Raw genomic sequence first — 17,414 nt, forward strand, 5'->3', positions numbered from 1 at the left:
ACATACCATTTCAAAGTAATGAAGGGTAAATATCATGCCTGTTGGCTGACCTGAATACTCATATCTCTGAACTTTTCTGTTAACATGCCCATAACCCCTTGTTACCACATAAACCTCTTCTCAGACTAGTTGAAAGTGATGCCTCAACTGTGTTGTTGAAAAACACATTTTTGGTGCATCACACAAAATACAGGATGAAGAGTATCACAAAAACTGATGTCAGAAATTGAGGGGATTTGTGTCAAGGAATAATTGTTTAAGTACTGATTATTTTAAAGATAGCATTAATAGTCCATACAAGCTCTTTATCCACTGTTATAATTGGAGGGGAGATGTGAGGCGTGTGACTGAGGGGAGATGCTGAAAGGAAGTGAAGGACTTAATAAAGAGGAATTATTTCTTTTTTTTTTTTTTTTGTCCTCTCAGCCAATGTGTGATAACCATGATGATGGTGAAACTGCTGCAATCATTTTATGTAATGTCTGTGGGAATTTGTGCACAGACTGTGACCGATTCCTTCATCTCCATCGGCGAACAAAAACTCACCAGAGACAGGTAGAGTATACATGGCCCCCTGTTGTGTGCACTGCATCATGGTGTGCATATTTATATAAATAAAATATAACCAAAAGGTAGTAGCAAATACTGAATCTGAAAAGGATGTTTTATTTTATTTTTGAGATGGGATAGATGTGATTCCAGTTAACTCTCCTCAGTTGTTTTTGGATATATTCTCGTGTCCTTTATCTTTTACAAAGATTAGAAAATTTTGCAGCATTTCCTAATTCTAGTTCTTCTGCTACATCAGCTTTTGCTCTCTTGTTTTTCTCTCTTGCTTAGAACGCTTTTTAGGAGAATTTAGAAGCTGCATAGACTTCCTTAAGGATATGTTGGATCTTTATTCCTCTTAAATTTTATCTTCTTTACTACTTCTGTCATAGGAGTCAGTGCTTGTCAACCCCTTTATTTCTAATGAATGTGCATTCATTTTAATATCCAGGAAGATGATTTGACAGCAAATATTCCTACTGGTTCCCCTAAGAGTTTTCTCTTATTTTTCAGTATTCCTCTAGCTTTAACTGTGTTTTCACAGATAAATATGTTGCCCTATCCATAAGCTTGAAAATTGACTTCTTTTGGGTTTGTTTTTAGGATTGAAACTTTGACTAGAGATGAGTTTTTATAACTTGCTGTGTACTCTGCTAATTATTTTTCTTCTGTGGTATTCTTTTGTCCTTTTCATCTCTAAATTTTGAAACTATATTTTCTTTGGATTTTTTCTTTTTGTCATTGAAATTAATGTTGAAGATGCCTTCTGCTCATTTATTGTTTGTTGTGATCCTTTATTTTCCTTTTTCCCTCTGACTACTTATATTTGTACAAGGATTAAAATAATAAATGTCATTAATAAATGACAAATATAATCAAATACTTCAGTGGAACTCAGTCCTTTTCTCCCTCTCCTACAATGCATCTATATTAACTTTTTCATTATGTTCAGGAATGGACTTTTAAAGGAGATGATCATGTCTCCTTAAAGTACAATGTTTTCTGTTATTGAGCAGCCTTGGAGTGCATGAACTGGATTGTTTTGTTTACTTTTAGGTGAAACTAAAAGCAAATCAAAAGACAGATGCAGAGACACTGCTAGTGGTCATTCAGTGCAAGGGATAAGCTGGTCTAGAGCACTTGTGATGTAAACATCAGACCTTTGGTACTGAGTTTCACTCCCCAGTGAAACACTCCTCTGGTGCCACAGCATTTGCAGTGTAGTCTCAGCCTGGCACTGCCAGTGTGTCTGTTGTCTTCTATTTCTTAGCCAGAGTCCTTGCAATCCTCTTTTTTAAATTTTCCTGTTTTGTCAACCTAAGATCATTTTATGTCTACTCTTCTGTCATGGCACAGCACAGTCTAGTCTCATTCATTTTTCTCATTTTTCCTATATAGCCTGTTCAGATTACAGTTGATAAAAAGTAAGTTTGTATCTCATAGAAAACCTCACATTTTTCCTTTTATCTGTCCAAAATAGCTACTTACCAGATTTTCCTATTTACTTCTAAAAGCATGTTTAAATTTTTGCTCGTTATTCACCACTTTTACCTTTACATCTCACATATTAAGCCTCTCAAATTCAATTTCAATTCTGTCATGTTCCCTCTGTTTTGTTTTCTTTGTTTGCTTCCTGTTCTTTGTCCAACTTCAGTCATACATACCTCTTCAATGTATTTTCTCTCCCCTCTAGAAAGGACAGCCTGTAAGTTACTCAGATGTGCTTATGTGAATACTTTGTGAAGCAGTTAGGGTTGTTTTTTTTTCTGATTCTAGTAAAAATTAAAGTGAGCTGTATACATCCATACCTGGGAAAATTCTAACTTTCCTTGCATTACAGGTGAAACAAATGCAAACAGAACTGCCTTCAAAGCTTGGGAAAGAAGCAAAAGAAGAGACTGCATGAAATTCCCTAAGGATCTCTTGCAGTTTTTTTATTTTGCAAAAACTTTATATTTTCCCCATTGTAGCCAAAAGTATCCACTGTGTATTTATATGAAAGTCAAAAATATTACTATTACGCACTTCTATAATTATTACTATAGTACTTGTTATTAAGACCCTAATTCTCAGTGTTGCTTTGATAAGCCACTACCATGGTTATGTGAAGATATTTCTGATGTTATCTTGTGCTTTTAATATTCTGTGGCCTACTGGATATGTTGGGTAGGAATTATGAAGTCCAAGGTCTGTATTTATTAAATCAGAAAAAAATGTGCATCTTTATTCTTAGCATTGCTGCACTATTGTTTCTCCTCCATGTTAGATCAAGAGTTAATTTTAATAATTTTTACTTCTAAAAACATGAAACCTTTATCCTGAATATCTGCCATATGTACAAGTTATGGAACATATATAAGAAAAACAGCTTTCAGTAGACAGTCTCACAGAATCTATAAAATGCCTGGTGTAAATCCAAAGAGGAAGCAACAAAAATAACAGAAACAGGTCCATGCTCTAATTAAACATGCTATTTAACTTGACAGGTGTTCAAAGAAGAAGAAGAAGCTATCAAAGTTGATCTCCACGAGGGCTGTGGTAGGACCAAACTTTTCTGGCTGATGGCTTTAGCAGATTCTAAAACTATGAAGGCTATGGTGGAGTTTAGAGAACAGACAGGTAAAACACAACTGTTACTAATTGCTCTTTATCCTGGTTATTGTGATTTTCACCTGCTTTAGGGCAATGCTTTTAAATATTTATTAATAAAAGTAGAATAGTTTAGCTGCATAAGAATTGTTGGCTTTCTGGTTGTTTTCTGTGAATGCTGCTTTGATGTCTGATAGAGTATCAGTACCTTGCGTTTCATGAGAACATTTTTGGCCTTGTTGTCTCTTGTGCCATAGGCAAACCGACCACCAGCAGTTCTGAAGCATGTCGGTTCTGTGGATGTAGGAGTGGAACAGAATTATCAGCAGTAGGAAGTGTTTGTTCTGATACAGACTGCCAGGTGTGTATTAGCAAGTGTCAAGCATCATTAATTATGTAAATAGAAGAGATCATATGGGCTTCTTATTTTGAACAAACCTTGTTTATCCCTGTGGTCCATTTTAAATCAGATCTGTCATATGAAAAGGTTCTAATATTGAATATCACCATTCATATACTTCTGAGTTTGTAAATGTTTATTTTAATTACAGACTGTGAACTAATGATCAACTTCCATACTGGGTAGTTTCATTATTATCTTCAAAATCTATCTCGAGTCTTCACAAGTCTCTTATCTACCTCAAGTTTTCATGACAGCCTTGCAATTATAAAGTAAAATACACACTATCAGTATAATACTAAGTCAAATGTACTGGAAAGCTTGATAAAAAGAGTTTGCTCAAGAGCCTATGTATTATGTGAGTGTAGAACATTTAAGACTTGGCCATGTTTGTCATCTGTATCCACGTATCGTGAGTGTTTCTGTGCCCTACACTGAGTGCAATTGGCAGAGGACCAAATCATAACCAGTTTCTTACTTTGCCTTACTTATTTCTAAGTGAAGCAAATTGGTCATCTTTTTTTTTCTCTGTCAGCCTATGAGGAACTTATACAGTTCATCAATGAACAGTTAAGTAACAGTTCACTACAGTTACTAAATTCAGTTCAATTTGTTGCTAGCTTCTGGGTAACTTCTCTAAGTTTTCTGTGAGAGTAGGGATGGGAATTAGAGGTGGTTAAAAATCCATCTCCATGTAAAATCGCTTTATGCTGATTAATGATTAGATATATAATTATATCTATTATAATAGATTATATTATATATATTAGATATAAGAACACATATATATGTGTTCTTAAGGGTGAGTTACTTGAAACTTCTCCAAAATCTGCAGGTACCTTAAAGGCTGTTAATACAGGGTCAGCAATATTTATGCAGGAAGCACTCAATATATAAAAAGCACACAAAGAAAAAGAGGATCCAAGAACAGTTCTCTTTCTATTGAAAGTTTTAAGTTATGGTTTCATTAAGCCGTTTGCATTCAGGAGCAGTGCAGGTAAACAAAGGAAACATTGTTATTTCAAGTGCAGACGTTCAGCTTGTCCCAAGTACCTGAGGCAGCAGCAGACAATACAAACCATGATTCTTCCGTCTCAGTTTATTGCACAGACCAGCAGTCCTTCAAAAAGCGACACTGTCAGAACACTCAGTGAAGGGATGATTAACTCTCTACTTTACATTTGTTTAGGAGTATGCTAAGATTGCCTGCAGCAAGACACACCCCTGCGGTCACCCCTGCGGAGGCGTTAAGAACGAAGAGCACTGTTTGCCGTGCCTGCATGGCTGCGATAAAAACGCTACAACTCTGAAACAAGATGCTGATGACATGTGCATGATCTGCTTTACTGAAGCACTTTCAGCAGCACCAGCTATCCAGGTTTTTTGTTTGTTTGATTGTTTCCCCTTTTAAGAGATTACTGTTATGATTGTAATGTGTAGCATGAAGGAAGTGAAAATATAAAGTCTTTCAAATTACGCTGTTCAAAATTTGAAAGCAGACACCGTAACAATAGTTAAGCTACTCAAAAAGTTTTCTTTTTGTCTGGCATTCTGTTTCAAGAAAGATTGGATCAATTCAGTTTGCTATGTCTACTTTATTAAAATACATGGTGTTTTATAAAGGAGTAAAACAACTGAAGTAATTAGTTGAAATAATTCACATTTATTTCATATATCCATAGGTGATCTTGGTGTGGTTATGATTTTAATGCCCATTTTATGTTCTTTCTTGTTGTTAAGAAGAAAAAAGGGATCTTCTAGGATTTCAAATCAATTAATATTGGAATTGATATGTTGCCATGTTGCCACTTAATATTTTGCTAATAACTGCTTCTACTTTAGTGGTTAATGTAACTTCAATATTCACTTACATTTACTCTTTTCTAAAGCTGGACTGCAGCCATGTTTTCCATTTGCAATGCTGTCAGCGAGTACTAGAAAACAGATGGCTTGGCCCAAGGATAACTTTCGGGTTTATGTCCTGCCCAATTTGCAAGGTAAATGAGCTGTTTGCCTGTCAAAGTCAAAAAACGTACCTGATACTTTTCTTTTAATTATTTTTATTTTTTTCTCTTTTTTTTGTCTTTTGTTTTGGTTTGGTTTTTGGGGGTTTTTTGGGGTTTTTTTGTTAATACTGTATTGCTTGGTACAGTGTAAATGAGTTATATGTGACTTGTTTTCTTAATTCCATGTGTTGCTATAGAAAGACTAGAATTGATGCAACTTATTACTTTCTCCTCCTGTTCCCTGAGGTAACCTCTTAAAAAGAAAGCATAGTCCAGACATTGTCTTAATACTGTTTCGTTCTTACCAACATCAGCTTGCAAATTCCCAGTATTTGGTGATAGTGAGGAGGGGAAGAAGTAATCTCAAAGCACACTATTTTGAAGCAGGAATTCTTCATTTTACTAACCACTTTTAAAGCTGCTTTGCTTTTCAGTGTGAGGGCAGAGCCAAAGAATACATGTACTTAGTTCAGCTAAGTTACTAACAATTCCTCTTGAACTCCATAAAATTTAAATTGCTGTAAGCAAAAGCTCCTAATAGCCACTGGAAAGAAGAGCACCTTACCCCACCCTTGGAAGTTGAAATTTGGGAATCATCAGCTATTCTGCATGCTGTGGTTCTTCTGTCATGTTGTGTTGTGGTAATTAATGGCAGTAGCTTGTGGTCACTAATTGATAAAGAACTGCCATAGAGGACTGTCAGTCATTATGCTTACTTGCTAAGCAGGAAGACAAAAAGGACCAAAATTACAGAAATATTCCTGTGCTGTGGTGAATATTTCATTTTCTCTTCACCACCTCCTTGGCTGTTAGTCTGTTCTTCTGTTGGAAGGATTGATGTTCCCATATCACAACAGGCCATAGTGAAAGCATTCATGTATACCATTTTTACAGCAAATAGAGTACAGTCTGTATCAGCCGTTTTTTGAAATGTCCATTGCCCGGTCCTGTACATTTTTATGACATCTATCATGCTATTTGTTCCTGACTGTAACACAAATAATCATAGCTCTTGGGATAAAGATACACGATACTTTAATCAGCTTTTTTTTTTATTTCAGAACAAAATCAATCACACAGTATTAAAGGATTTGCTTGATCCAATCAAAGAACTCTATGAAGATGTAAGGAGAAAAGCACTAATGAGATTGGAGTATGAAGGGCTGCACAAGAGTGAGGCCATCACAACACCAGGTGTTAGATTTTATAATGACCCAGCTGGCTATGCTATGAACAGATATGCTTATTATGTTTGCTACAAGTGCAAAAAGGTATGGTGGTATTTATTAAATGGATGTTACCATTTCACAAGTAATTTCTTAAAACAGAACATATGTTTAATACATTGTGTATGCAGCAGAAAGGCAGGAAAATACGTTGTTTATAGAATCATAATTTAAAAAATCGAGTGTTGGGCTAATGAGATGTAAATAGTATCTTAGCTAGTAAAGCTCAAGCATGTATAACAGAGCAGCTCAGAAACCAAACGCACCTTGAGTCAATGGCCACTTAAAAGAAGGTGCAGTACCTATTCACCTGAAGCTGCTACTTAATGCTGACAGAGGGTTTATAGAGCATCCAAATGCTGTTCCAAAAGCCTTACAGTCCCTGGCATAGAGCAGGGTATATTGCAGTTTTCGGTCTTGTTCATCCTGAGACTGAGGGACATTCTGTGTGCCTCAAAACCACGTACCTACAGAGATGAGAGCTCAGAAGAGTGGAGGCCACTGAAATGGTAGTCATTTATCATATTCCCCTTACAAATGGAATTGCTTAAACTGAAAAGAATAGTTAAAAGAACAATTGTGTCTGGTTTAACATCCAATAATTTCTATATGCAATTAAGGCATATTTTGGTGGTGAAGCTCGTTGTGATGCCGAGGCTGGACAAGGAGATGATTATGATCCAAGAGAACTTATTTGTGGTGCCTGCTCTGATGTTTCAAGGGCTCAGGTGAGTAAATATTTTCTATTCATGTTTTTATTTCATTCTGAAACTCTTGAGTACCCAAGCTGTACAATAATTCACAGTCATTTGTAATTACATGTGTTGTACAATATTGTCTACCATTAATGTTTCTACAGAAGGTAGAAGTGAGTTGTTGGGGTTGTTAAACATGGCTACTTCACTGACTGCTGTTTGCTTTCCTTTGTTCAGATGTGTCCCAAACACGGTACGGATTTCTTAGAGTACAAATGCCGCTACTGCTGTTCTGTTGCTGTTTTTTTCTGTTTCGGGACAACGCATTTTTGCAATGCTTGCCATGATGATTTCCAAAGAATGACAAGCATCCCTAAAGAAGAGCTCCCACACTGTCCTGCAGGTAGGACTTTGATAAAGCAAATTTACCACACTGAATTCTGAAATAAATTAGAAGTTCTAATTGATATTAGCTCTTCTTGGTAGTATTTTCTTGGTTTTCTGGCAATGTCATTGCACTGATCATGTAAACATTAGGGACTTTGATAGAGAAAGACATTTCAATTTCCCTATATCAGGTCAGATTCCAGATGTAGAATGATGTGTAAAATGGTATATTGATAACATTAACCCATTATTAAGTTATGTATGTGTAGTTAGGTAGCCATTATCTGCAAACTGTTACCCCAATGCCTTAATTACTAAGTTCATGTGCTGTATATTGATTTTATATTAGTAAATGATTGGGGGTTAAAAGTGTGATTTTTTCATTAAGATATTTACATAAAATAAGTAAACAAATAAATTAGAACTCCTGCTATAACCTTAGAATTATTGTTTACTGCAGAATGTAACTCTTGCGCATTATTCAATTTTTTTCTTAGCTTGTGCAAATTTCTTCCACAATATTAATGAGATAAAACTTCCTTAAGTGACTGTCTATAAGCATCTTGCCTTTTTTAATTTTAATTTGATTGGTTTCACTTACATGGTAGTTTGATCTATTTTTTTGCTCTTCAAATACCAATTCAACATTTGAACAAGACGAATTACCTTCACTTATTTTGGGGGTTTTTTTGAGGAAATGTAGTATATGTTTGTTTACATTGTCTGCAAGCATTAATCTAGTCTTTTCTTTTTTTCTCTTATCCTTACATTCACTGTAGGTCCCAAAGGTAAACAACTTGAAGGAACAGAATGTCCACTTCATGTTGTCCATCCACCCACTGGTGAAGAATTTGCTCTGGGTTGTGGGGTTTGCAGAAATGCACACACTTTTTAGAATAGCATTTTTTTTAACCAGAGCAGAACAGGTGCCCTCATCCCTCAAGTGTCCTGAAAACAAAGTCCATCTGGGATGAGGATGGGACCATTCCATAACCCAGGTAAAAGGAACAATTTACAGTGCAAGAAGGATGCCAAATACCATGTACATAATTCTTGCTGTGAGATATTGACATTTTTTGAACCGAGACATCAAAATTTGTGAGGTGTTTGCATGTGGCCATTACAGTCATCGGCTAGGAAACATTGGACATTTACAAATAAACAATTGTTATTAAAGGATCTGTGTGTCTGTGGACTATGAATGATGCTGGCTTTCAGGCGAAAGAAAAAATATTGATTATTGTATACTGACTTTTTGTAATCTTGTACAATTGTAACGCATCACAAGTGGGGATGGGAAAGAGGAATATTCTGGTTTATTTCCTAGACTGTTATAAAAAAATGTGTTAGGAAGGCATAAATGTAACAAGTATCACCCTGTATATAAAGGTATCAATGTTTGTCCTGTATAAGAAATATTAAATTACAACAGCAGTTTCATTTAAACTTCTGGGTTATGTTTGAGCCTGAAATTTTAATGAAGTGCAATACTGAGTGTGCCTCATATCTTGCAGCTGTAAACATAATGGAATGTACATGTCAATAAAGCCACTGTACATTTTTATACAGTGAAAGTCTAACAAATGTGTAAGCCTCCATTTTCAGAAACACTCTTAGAGTGGGGGAGTGGGGAGGGAAGTGGAAGAATAGAGGTGTCCTATAGTTATTTCAGCAGACTCTTGAAAAGTAGGAAAGTTTTTGGGTAACCTGGTGGTTATGGAAGTACTTAAGACGTGAAAAGCACTACTCCCTTTCTCAACAGAAAAGTTGGATAAATGTTCTAGCATGCTTCTGAATAATTGTATTTCCATTTCAATTGCCAACAGTGTTTTAAAACACAAAAGAAGACTGCATTTTAAATTATTTTGATCAGTTTTGTTTTACTGAAGACTCCTAATATTTTAGGACAGTTTAAGACTCCCACTTTTAGGACAAACAGCTTTTTGAATTTCAAAATGTTAATTTATAAGAGTCCTAAGTCCTCTGCACCTGCATAATGAATGCAGTATATAACTTCAAGTAAAAACTTCTATTTGTTAAGATTTTATCTTTGGATTGTTTTTCTTAGATGTGTTCAACTCCCTTTCTAGCATTTCTGTCTTGAACCTGATGAAAAGTGCGTTACTGCCTTTTACATTTAAGATATTGGTAGATGGCATCCACACCAGACAATCTTGATAAGATTGGAACCATGGGATCCATCTTGCCTAACTTCAGACATCTGGAATCAGAGAATCACAGAAAGGTTGGCATTGGAAGAGATTTCTGGAGATCATCTTGTCCAACCCCCCTGCTAAAACAGGTTCACCCAGAGCAGCATGTATACCTGCACTTTGAAATAGTTCTGCTAGTTCACACGCCTGTGAGGTACAGTTGATCTTATTCACTGTAGCTCTGCCGAGGGATCAGGACAGGCTGGATCAGTGGGCCAAGGCCAGTTGTGTGAAGTTCAACAAGGCCAAGTACTTGGATCCTGCTCTTGGGTCACAGCAACCCCATGCCGTGCCACAGGCTGGGAGAAGGGCTGGAAAGCTGCCCAGCAGCAAAGGACCTGGGGGTGCTGGTCAACAGCGCCTGAACATGAGCCAGCAGGGTGCAGAGGTGGCCAGGAGAGCCAATGGCCTCTGGCCTGTGTCAAAAATAGTGTGGCCAGCAGGGCCCGGGAAGTGATTGTCCCTGTATTGGGTATCTGACCCATTGTCATTTTTAGAAAATTAGAGTGTAGCACCATCTATTTTTTTTCAGCTTCCTCTTCAATTTCAGATTAATATGAGTGTTAATTTAGGAAATTGAGATTATGGTGTGGACATAGCTGACCATCCCCTATCACCACTCCAGGGAGGCAGCACAGGCACGTGTGAACATCAGGCTCTTGCACAGAGCTCAGCTCCTCACGTAATGGTTGAACCTTGGACACGCTGCTCCCACAGTGTCTCAGACATTCACGTCACCGCATCCCCCACGCCGATCTCTGCCGGTGATTATAGCAGATGCCAGCACAGGCTGCTAATCAGATCAGTCCACAATAAGATTGCTGTATGCCTTTCCAGCAGTCTCACATGTTTTTCTGTCAGCTGTTGATCCACTGCCCACGCAATGGAAATAGTCAGTTCTTGTTTGTACCACCCTGTTTGCCACAACCCACCACACTCAGCTAATTTATACCAAACCCAGCTCCTGGCCAAGGCGAGGCCTCAGTGCTCACACTTGGATTGTTAGTTTAAAAATAGCTTAAACTTTTATGGGTGTATCCACCCATTGAACACAATGTGAACAGTAAAAGTTTATAAGATACAGCTAATTAACATGTCATCATCAGGGCCAAATTAACTTGGTCCTTACAAAACAGGTTTTGCTAATTCCATCATGTTTCTAGGCTCACGTTTCACCTAGACAGAGGCTTAGCTAGGGAGTTTCAGGCCCACCCAGTCATTCAGGATAGAGCTCAAACTTTTCCACAGCCCTTGTTAAGCCATGCCACACACTGCAGGTGCCAGAGTACAGTGGTTGTAGGGCAGATGCTTGTCCCTCAGCCCAAGGTGCACTGGAAGGGCTGTGCTGTCACAGCCCCCACTCACTGATGGGATGTGGTAGTGAGCTTGTGCTGCCAAGCATTCCAGGATCTGCTCCTCACCAGGCATTCCTACAGAGATGCAGCCAAATACAGAACAACACACTGATTACACAGCAGCCAGATGCAATGGGGACTGTGATTATTATTGATCATCACCCAGAGATGTCCCCTGCCAGCTGGTCCAGGGAGTTTTCTCAGGTAATACCCACCAGTGCAGTCTCTTGGGGTTCAGGAGTTGCTCTGCTCTGTCCTCAGTGTTACATGTAGGCTGTGGCTGCTCATTTAAATACAATCTCTTTGGATGTACCAAGTTTCTGTGTACCTGAAAGGGCATTTGAACACTGAAACCTTGGATGGGTATTTGAGGCAGTGCTTTGGGTCATCCACTGAGCAGTACACTGTGTCCTTTGCTATTGCCATCCATGGCACTGCTCCTATACTCCCACTCATGTGATTCCAGTATCCTTAGCCCATGTTAGGTCCCAGCTAATCCACCTCCCTGTCTGTTCATTCAGTAGTATTCCTTTCCTAAATGTGATTCTGTCATCATATTACATCCTCCCCTGCAGAGTTTAATTTTCCTGCTCACTCAGCTGCCCTGGAGAGCATTCCCATTCCACCCAGCCCTGTTCCTAGGTCTCACCTCTGCCATGTACTCTGCCAGAAGAGCCATTAGAGAAAGGAAGGATGGCATTGAGTATGCTGGCACACAAAGGGAATGCATACTCCACTGTGGCCATGTGGGCAGCAGCATCACATCAGTTTAAGCTAGAGATTCAGGTGGTTTGGTGTGAATGGGGTATGATCTACCAGCAGTAACTCACCATCCTAATGCCAGTTCCTAGCAAAGATACTCAGAAACCTGGCTGGTGGACCTGAACAACAGCTTTTTAAAAGCACTTGCCTGAGGGCAGGTTGTATCAGTGGACTCTGTCACAGAGCAGTAATTGCAATGGGATGATCCAAGCTACAGGGTAAACACAGCTCTCCACAGATTTTGCTCTAATGGACATAACACATGTAAGAAGATACGCTGGGTTTGTCTCCATCTCCATCTCTGTCTCCCTTTTCTCCAATACAAACAGAATTTGAGCAACAACATTCCAGTTGTTACTCATAAGATTGTAGTCTCTATTTCTACATCTTTGGCTTTTTCCATACTCCTAGTGGGTTGTGGAGTAGCCTAGGTTCATAAATTTTATTTCCCTCCTGATGGAGGCTGGGCACAACTATGTACCTCCCACCAAGCAAATCCTAAATTTTGGCACACCCTGAGTGCCTTACTGCTGACTGAATTTGACCTTTCCCATGAATAGGTGCCCACTGGCAGGACTTTGGATCTGTTCATCCAACACTCTCCTACAATCAAGGAACTGGTAAATAACTTCTGGGTTTTGCCTGCAGTGCTAGGATACAAGACTTAGAAACAAACCATGTTTGAAAACCAGCTTTAGGGTGCCCTTGCAGGACACATTTCACATCACATGTAAGGTGCCCTCCTTCCATGCCTTGGTACCAAGGCCAATCCTAATACAAATGCCAGCCCCCTCTTAGCAGTAAGTCTGTTTGGGAATTTTTACCACTGTGGCTTGCTAATTATATTAACTCCTCACCCACTGGCAGAGTCAGTGGAACTGACTTGCAAGGAGCTACACAAAGCACAGAGAAAATTCCTGCAAACCAAAAAACTCTTCTAGCAGGATGCTGTCAGACCAACCTACCAATGAGCTGGCACTGCCTTTTCCAGCAGCATTGCTCTGTCCATGGATCAACCATGGCAAAGATGAGGTGCTGCCTGTGCTGCAGGGCGCAGCTCAGCCCGCTCTGCCCGTTTGTACGCAGCCCTAGCCAAGGCCGTGCCACGAGACTCCCCTGTCAGAGGGGCTCCAGCAAACAGCAGCTTTCACTGTATTCCCTAACAAAACAGAGTGGTACAACAGCTTTTACCCATGAACCAACCATGGGAGCCATTCATCTGGAAAGAATTACTAGAGCCTCAAGAGACAGAAACAATATTTAGACAGTGAGGAATCTTTAAAAAGAATTATCTCCAGCTTCTACTGAGCCATGAGCAACAACATCAGGTAATCAACCTGTTGCAGGCAACACTCTATCCTGCTGTTGCTCGTCCTTAGTTTTGTCTTTGTATTTTTCTGTGGCCATGAGGCCTTAAATTGAGGCCCCGTGCTTTAAAGACCATTTTATTTGCAGCTACTGTTAAAAAAAAAAAAAAAAAAAAAAAAAGAGAGAGAGAAAAGTTGAGTTACAGCTCCTGTTTTGTAAGGTCTTGCTTGTGATAGATAGAATATACTTATTTTAGCACTCCATAATACCATATTCTAACAGTATAACAAAGTCCCTCACCACAGAAAATCTTCCTGTATAGACATGTTGAGAAAATAAAACCAGGAAGTTTCCCTAATGATATCCATTACTGAAAAACATTCACTTCTTTTGGCATCGATAATTAATAAGTTCAGCTTTCCTCTATATTTTCTTTTTCAGCACAATCTGCTGAGAATTAAGATTGTCACAGACATTCTAGACCAGGTCTTTCAGCCACGACTCATCATTATTAATATTCTCCATATTTTTCAGAACTTTTATTTTCATTAAATCAGAGCTACTCATGCCCTGCAAGCCTGACATACTTTCATCATAGCTGGATCTGGTCTGCTATGGTTACTTAACTCTCTTCCAACTGCTTCTGTGATTTTTCCCTCTGGATTCTTATCCTAGCCAAATGCAAGCCAGGCTTATCAGGGTGGAGCACAGCTCCTTGCCTCAGGAATGCTTCAGAGCTACTTGAATATGGCCAGAAAATCAGCACAGTAGACTTGCAGTGCTCAAAGGTGCAGCATTTATAATCAAGACCTGGCACTGTTGAAACACTGTTGTGGCTTCATCAGGAGGGCAGTCTGCCCGCTGAAATGAGGTGTTCTGTACCACCTCAGCCTGAGGTGGTGAGATCCCCTGTTAGACACTGAGATTTTACTGGCTATGTCTTGGGTTTTATACCTGTGGGCTGTTCCTCATCTTCACATGGTGACAGTGAGGGCTGCTTCACAGCTCTGAGTGACTCTCCCAATCAGAAAAACTGAAACTTCAGAGAGCTTCTCCTTCTCTCTTGGAAAAATAAAAAGTTACAATGCAGTTTCCTCAATAGTCTCATTTTTGCATAGCAGGGCTCAGCACAGGCCATGGCCTTTTTCTGTTACTACTAAAAGCACAAAAAAAATAATAATTTTAAAGATTCCTCTCTTAAAAACCCATCTGCTGTTAGTTAAGTGATTAGTGTAAGGCAAGGAGACTACTGAATGCAGACACACCTGACAGAGCTGTCCAAGTTACTGACTAAAGCTCCAAAGTGCCCAGCCACCACTGGCAACAACATGGCAACAACACAGACCAGCCCAGACCTGTGGATGTTCTTTGAACCTTTACTGCTTGGCCCCTTCTTTCCCTGCTGCCACCTATCTCAGTGCCACCTACCTGAGTCCAGGAGCTCTGCAGGGCTTTGTCTGCCAGCTAAAGCAGAGCCAGCTCTGGGGGCTCCCCAGGAGCCCACACCACCAGCTGCCTGCAGGTTTTCTTTCATTCAGCTCTGATAAACTGCCCTGTTCTTGTGCTTTGCCCACAGACACCGCAGATATTTTTGTCAGTGCTCTGCACCATGTCCAGGGCCTGGGTTGGCCCCAAGGACAGAGCTGCAGCTGCCTTGCTGATTTTAGCTGCTATGTCCCCAAAAAGTGTCATGCTGGGCGTGCTTTCTGCACTTGTTCTCCTCTCCTACACACACAAAGGGTGCCTAAAACTTACACAAGCGGCCACAACAAAGCAAAGAAGGGCACAGGCAGTGAGCCAAACTTTGTTTACTCCAAAGATAAGGCAGCAAATTGTAACTGCTCGGCACTGTAAGAAGTCCCTCCCAGTAAGTCAATACAGTGAAACTCAGATAATGCAAGGGTTTTAAAGTATTGTTACCTTAAAAATAATGAAATTGCAGCTGTTACATCTTCCAAGACTTCTACACAAACTCAGAAAATGTTTGTTTTGGTCAAAAGATGTTTTGGTGGGGTTTTTTTTGTTTGTTTGTTTGTTTCCTGCAGACCAGAACTTGATCAGAGCATAAATCTTGATGAAAATGTATTTTTACTGACTTCACATGGCATGGCCCAGATACATTACATCATAAAACACACAATGCTGCCTTAAAACACTAAGAGAGGTGACGAGGAGAAGCAGCAGCTGCTTGTGGCAAATTTGTTGATAAAAAATGGATCCTTCTCCCTACAGCCTGGGCCCAGGTCTAGTTCCAACCTTTGCAGTCAGACTTTTTCTCCCACATCTCCAGCAGTTTGCAAGTTACATACTTGCAAATATGACTGTTCTTTACTAGAAACTGTAATTGGGGGCTGTTTTCTTCTCACCATTAGAAACTCTGAACTGGAGCACAAGGGCTGAAAAGGGAATTCCTAAGCAGTGGGAATGAAAGACACAGAACATTTCCAGATGGGGATGGCAAAACAGTTGTTGCATGTTTCTTGACAGTATTGGCTTCATTCATAAACACTCCTCATTACCTACCAAGGTTTATACAGCTGTCTCATATAACTGAGCATATTATACAGTCATATATTTGCTATTACAAGGTTGTCTAAGATACTCATTAATCTGCTCAAGGTAAGGTGATTCTTCTTATTTCCAGATTTTTGTTGCATTTCCTGAAAAGCTGAAGACTGGATGTATATTCATAAATACACACAAAACTGCAATGGCTGAGCTTTAGTAAACAGCTCAATACACTCTAAAATGGAGAAAAAAAGAGATTATTTTCTCACAGAAACTCAAAATAAAAATTTATGTTTCTCACTGAAAAACAATTCTGTTTCTGGAAAAGTCTTTTTTTTTCCTCCCACCACTAATAATCTCAAGGAACTAGACTTAAAAAAAAAAACAGACCATAAATTAACTGACTTAAAGTATGCAAAGAAGTGTATTTTTATAAAGTGCTTCTTAAAGATCTCAGGGATGGTGACATTTGAGAGTGACCACTAAAGAATGTTTCAAAGCCATTTCAAGACTGGGGCGAGCACAGGATCAGAAGGGCTGTTTCCAAGAAACCAAATGACAGCAATTAGGACTACAACAATTTGAGCAGTAATTTATTTACTATAGCTTGCAATGCATTAATAATTAAGTTTTGTGAATCTCAGCAACTGTAAAGAGTTTGGACACATACAGGGCTGAATAATGAGGTGTATTGGAGTGTACCACATGCACGAAGGACACACGATGACAAGGCATATGCAGCCCATGGGAAATGTCACACATCACTTTGTCTTCTCTGCCTGGCAAAATCCCAAGCACATCATTCCCAGTGCCTGCTGGCCCCAGGACACATTGGTGCCTTGCTTTCCCTCTTACATCTACTCCTAAGGCCAGCCTCACATGGGGCTTTCAGATCGCAGAACAAAACCGGCTGTACTGGTGATGAAGATCCAGCTCCATCACTGGTAATATTCAGCGTGCCCGGGTGTCCAAGAGGGCCAGTGACATCCTGGATGTATCAGCAATGGTGTGGCCAGCAGGGCCAGGGCAGGGATTGTCCCCCTGTGCTCAGCACTGGTGAGGCCACAGCTCCAGCGCTGTGTCCAGCCCAGGGCCCCGTGCTACAACAAAGAAATTGGGGGGCTGGAGTGTGTCCAGAGAAGGGCAGCGAAACCGGAGAAGTGCTTGGAACACAGGTCCTGTGAGGAACAGCCGAAGGAGCTGTGGTGTTTAGCGTGAAGAAAAGGGAGGGTCAGGGGGGACCGCGTCACTTTCTACATCTCCTGAAAGGAGCCTGTAGCCAGTCGGGGTCGGCATCTTCCCCTGGTAACCAGTGACAGGACAAGATTACATAGCCATAAACTGCTCCAGGGAAGGTTAAGCTTGGACATTAGGAGGAATTTCTTCACAGAAAGAGTGACTGAGCACTGGAACAGG

General features: G+C 39.7%; 1 protein-coding gene across 1 annotated transcript in view; it reads left to right on the plus strand.

The window, feature by feature from the left end:
* Positions 1 to 9,436, plus strand: part of MYCBP2 (MYC binding protein 2) — a 175,664-nt gene extending 166,228 nt beyond the window's left edge. Inside the window, exons 75-83 of the mRNA XM_064408498.1 lie at positions 427 to 555; positions 3,036 to 3,168; positions 3,396 to 3,499; positions 4,728 to 4,916; positions 5,428 to 5,535; positions 6,606 to 6,815; positions 7,391 to 7,498; positions 7,703 to 7,868; positions 8,632 to 9,436. Of these exons, the coding sequence (XP_064264568.1) occupies positions 427 to 555; positions 3,036 to 3,168; positions 3,396 to 3,499; positions 4,728 to 4,916; positions 5,428 to 5,535; positions 6,606 to 6,815; positions 7,391 to 7,498; positions 7,703 to 7,868; positions 8,632 to 8,747 (1,263 nt within the window). The 3' untranslated portion in view covers positions 8,748 to 9,436. The remainder of the gene's footprint in view (positions 1 to 426; positions 556 to 3,035; positions 3,169 to 3,395; positions 3,500 to 4,727; positions 4,917 to 5,427; positions 5,536 to 6,605; positions 6,816 to 7,390; positions 7,499 to 7,702; positions 7,869 to 8,631) is intronic.
* The last annotated feature ends 7,978 nt before the right edge of the window (positions 9,437 to 17,414 follow it).

This window comes from Passer domesticus, chromosome 2 (assembly GCF_036417665.1).
Source record: "Passer domesticus isolate bPasDom1 chromosome 2, bPasDom1.hap1, whole genome shotgun sequence".
Taxonomy (NCBI): domain Eukaryota; kingdom Metazoa; phylum Chordata; class Aves; order Passeriformes; family Passeridae; genus Passer; species Passer domesticus.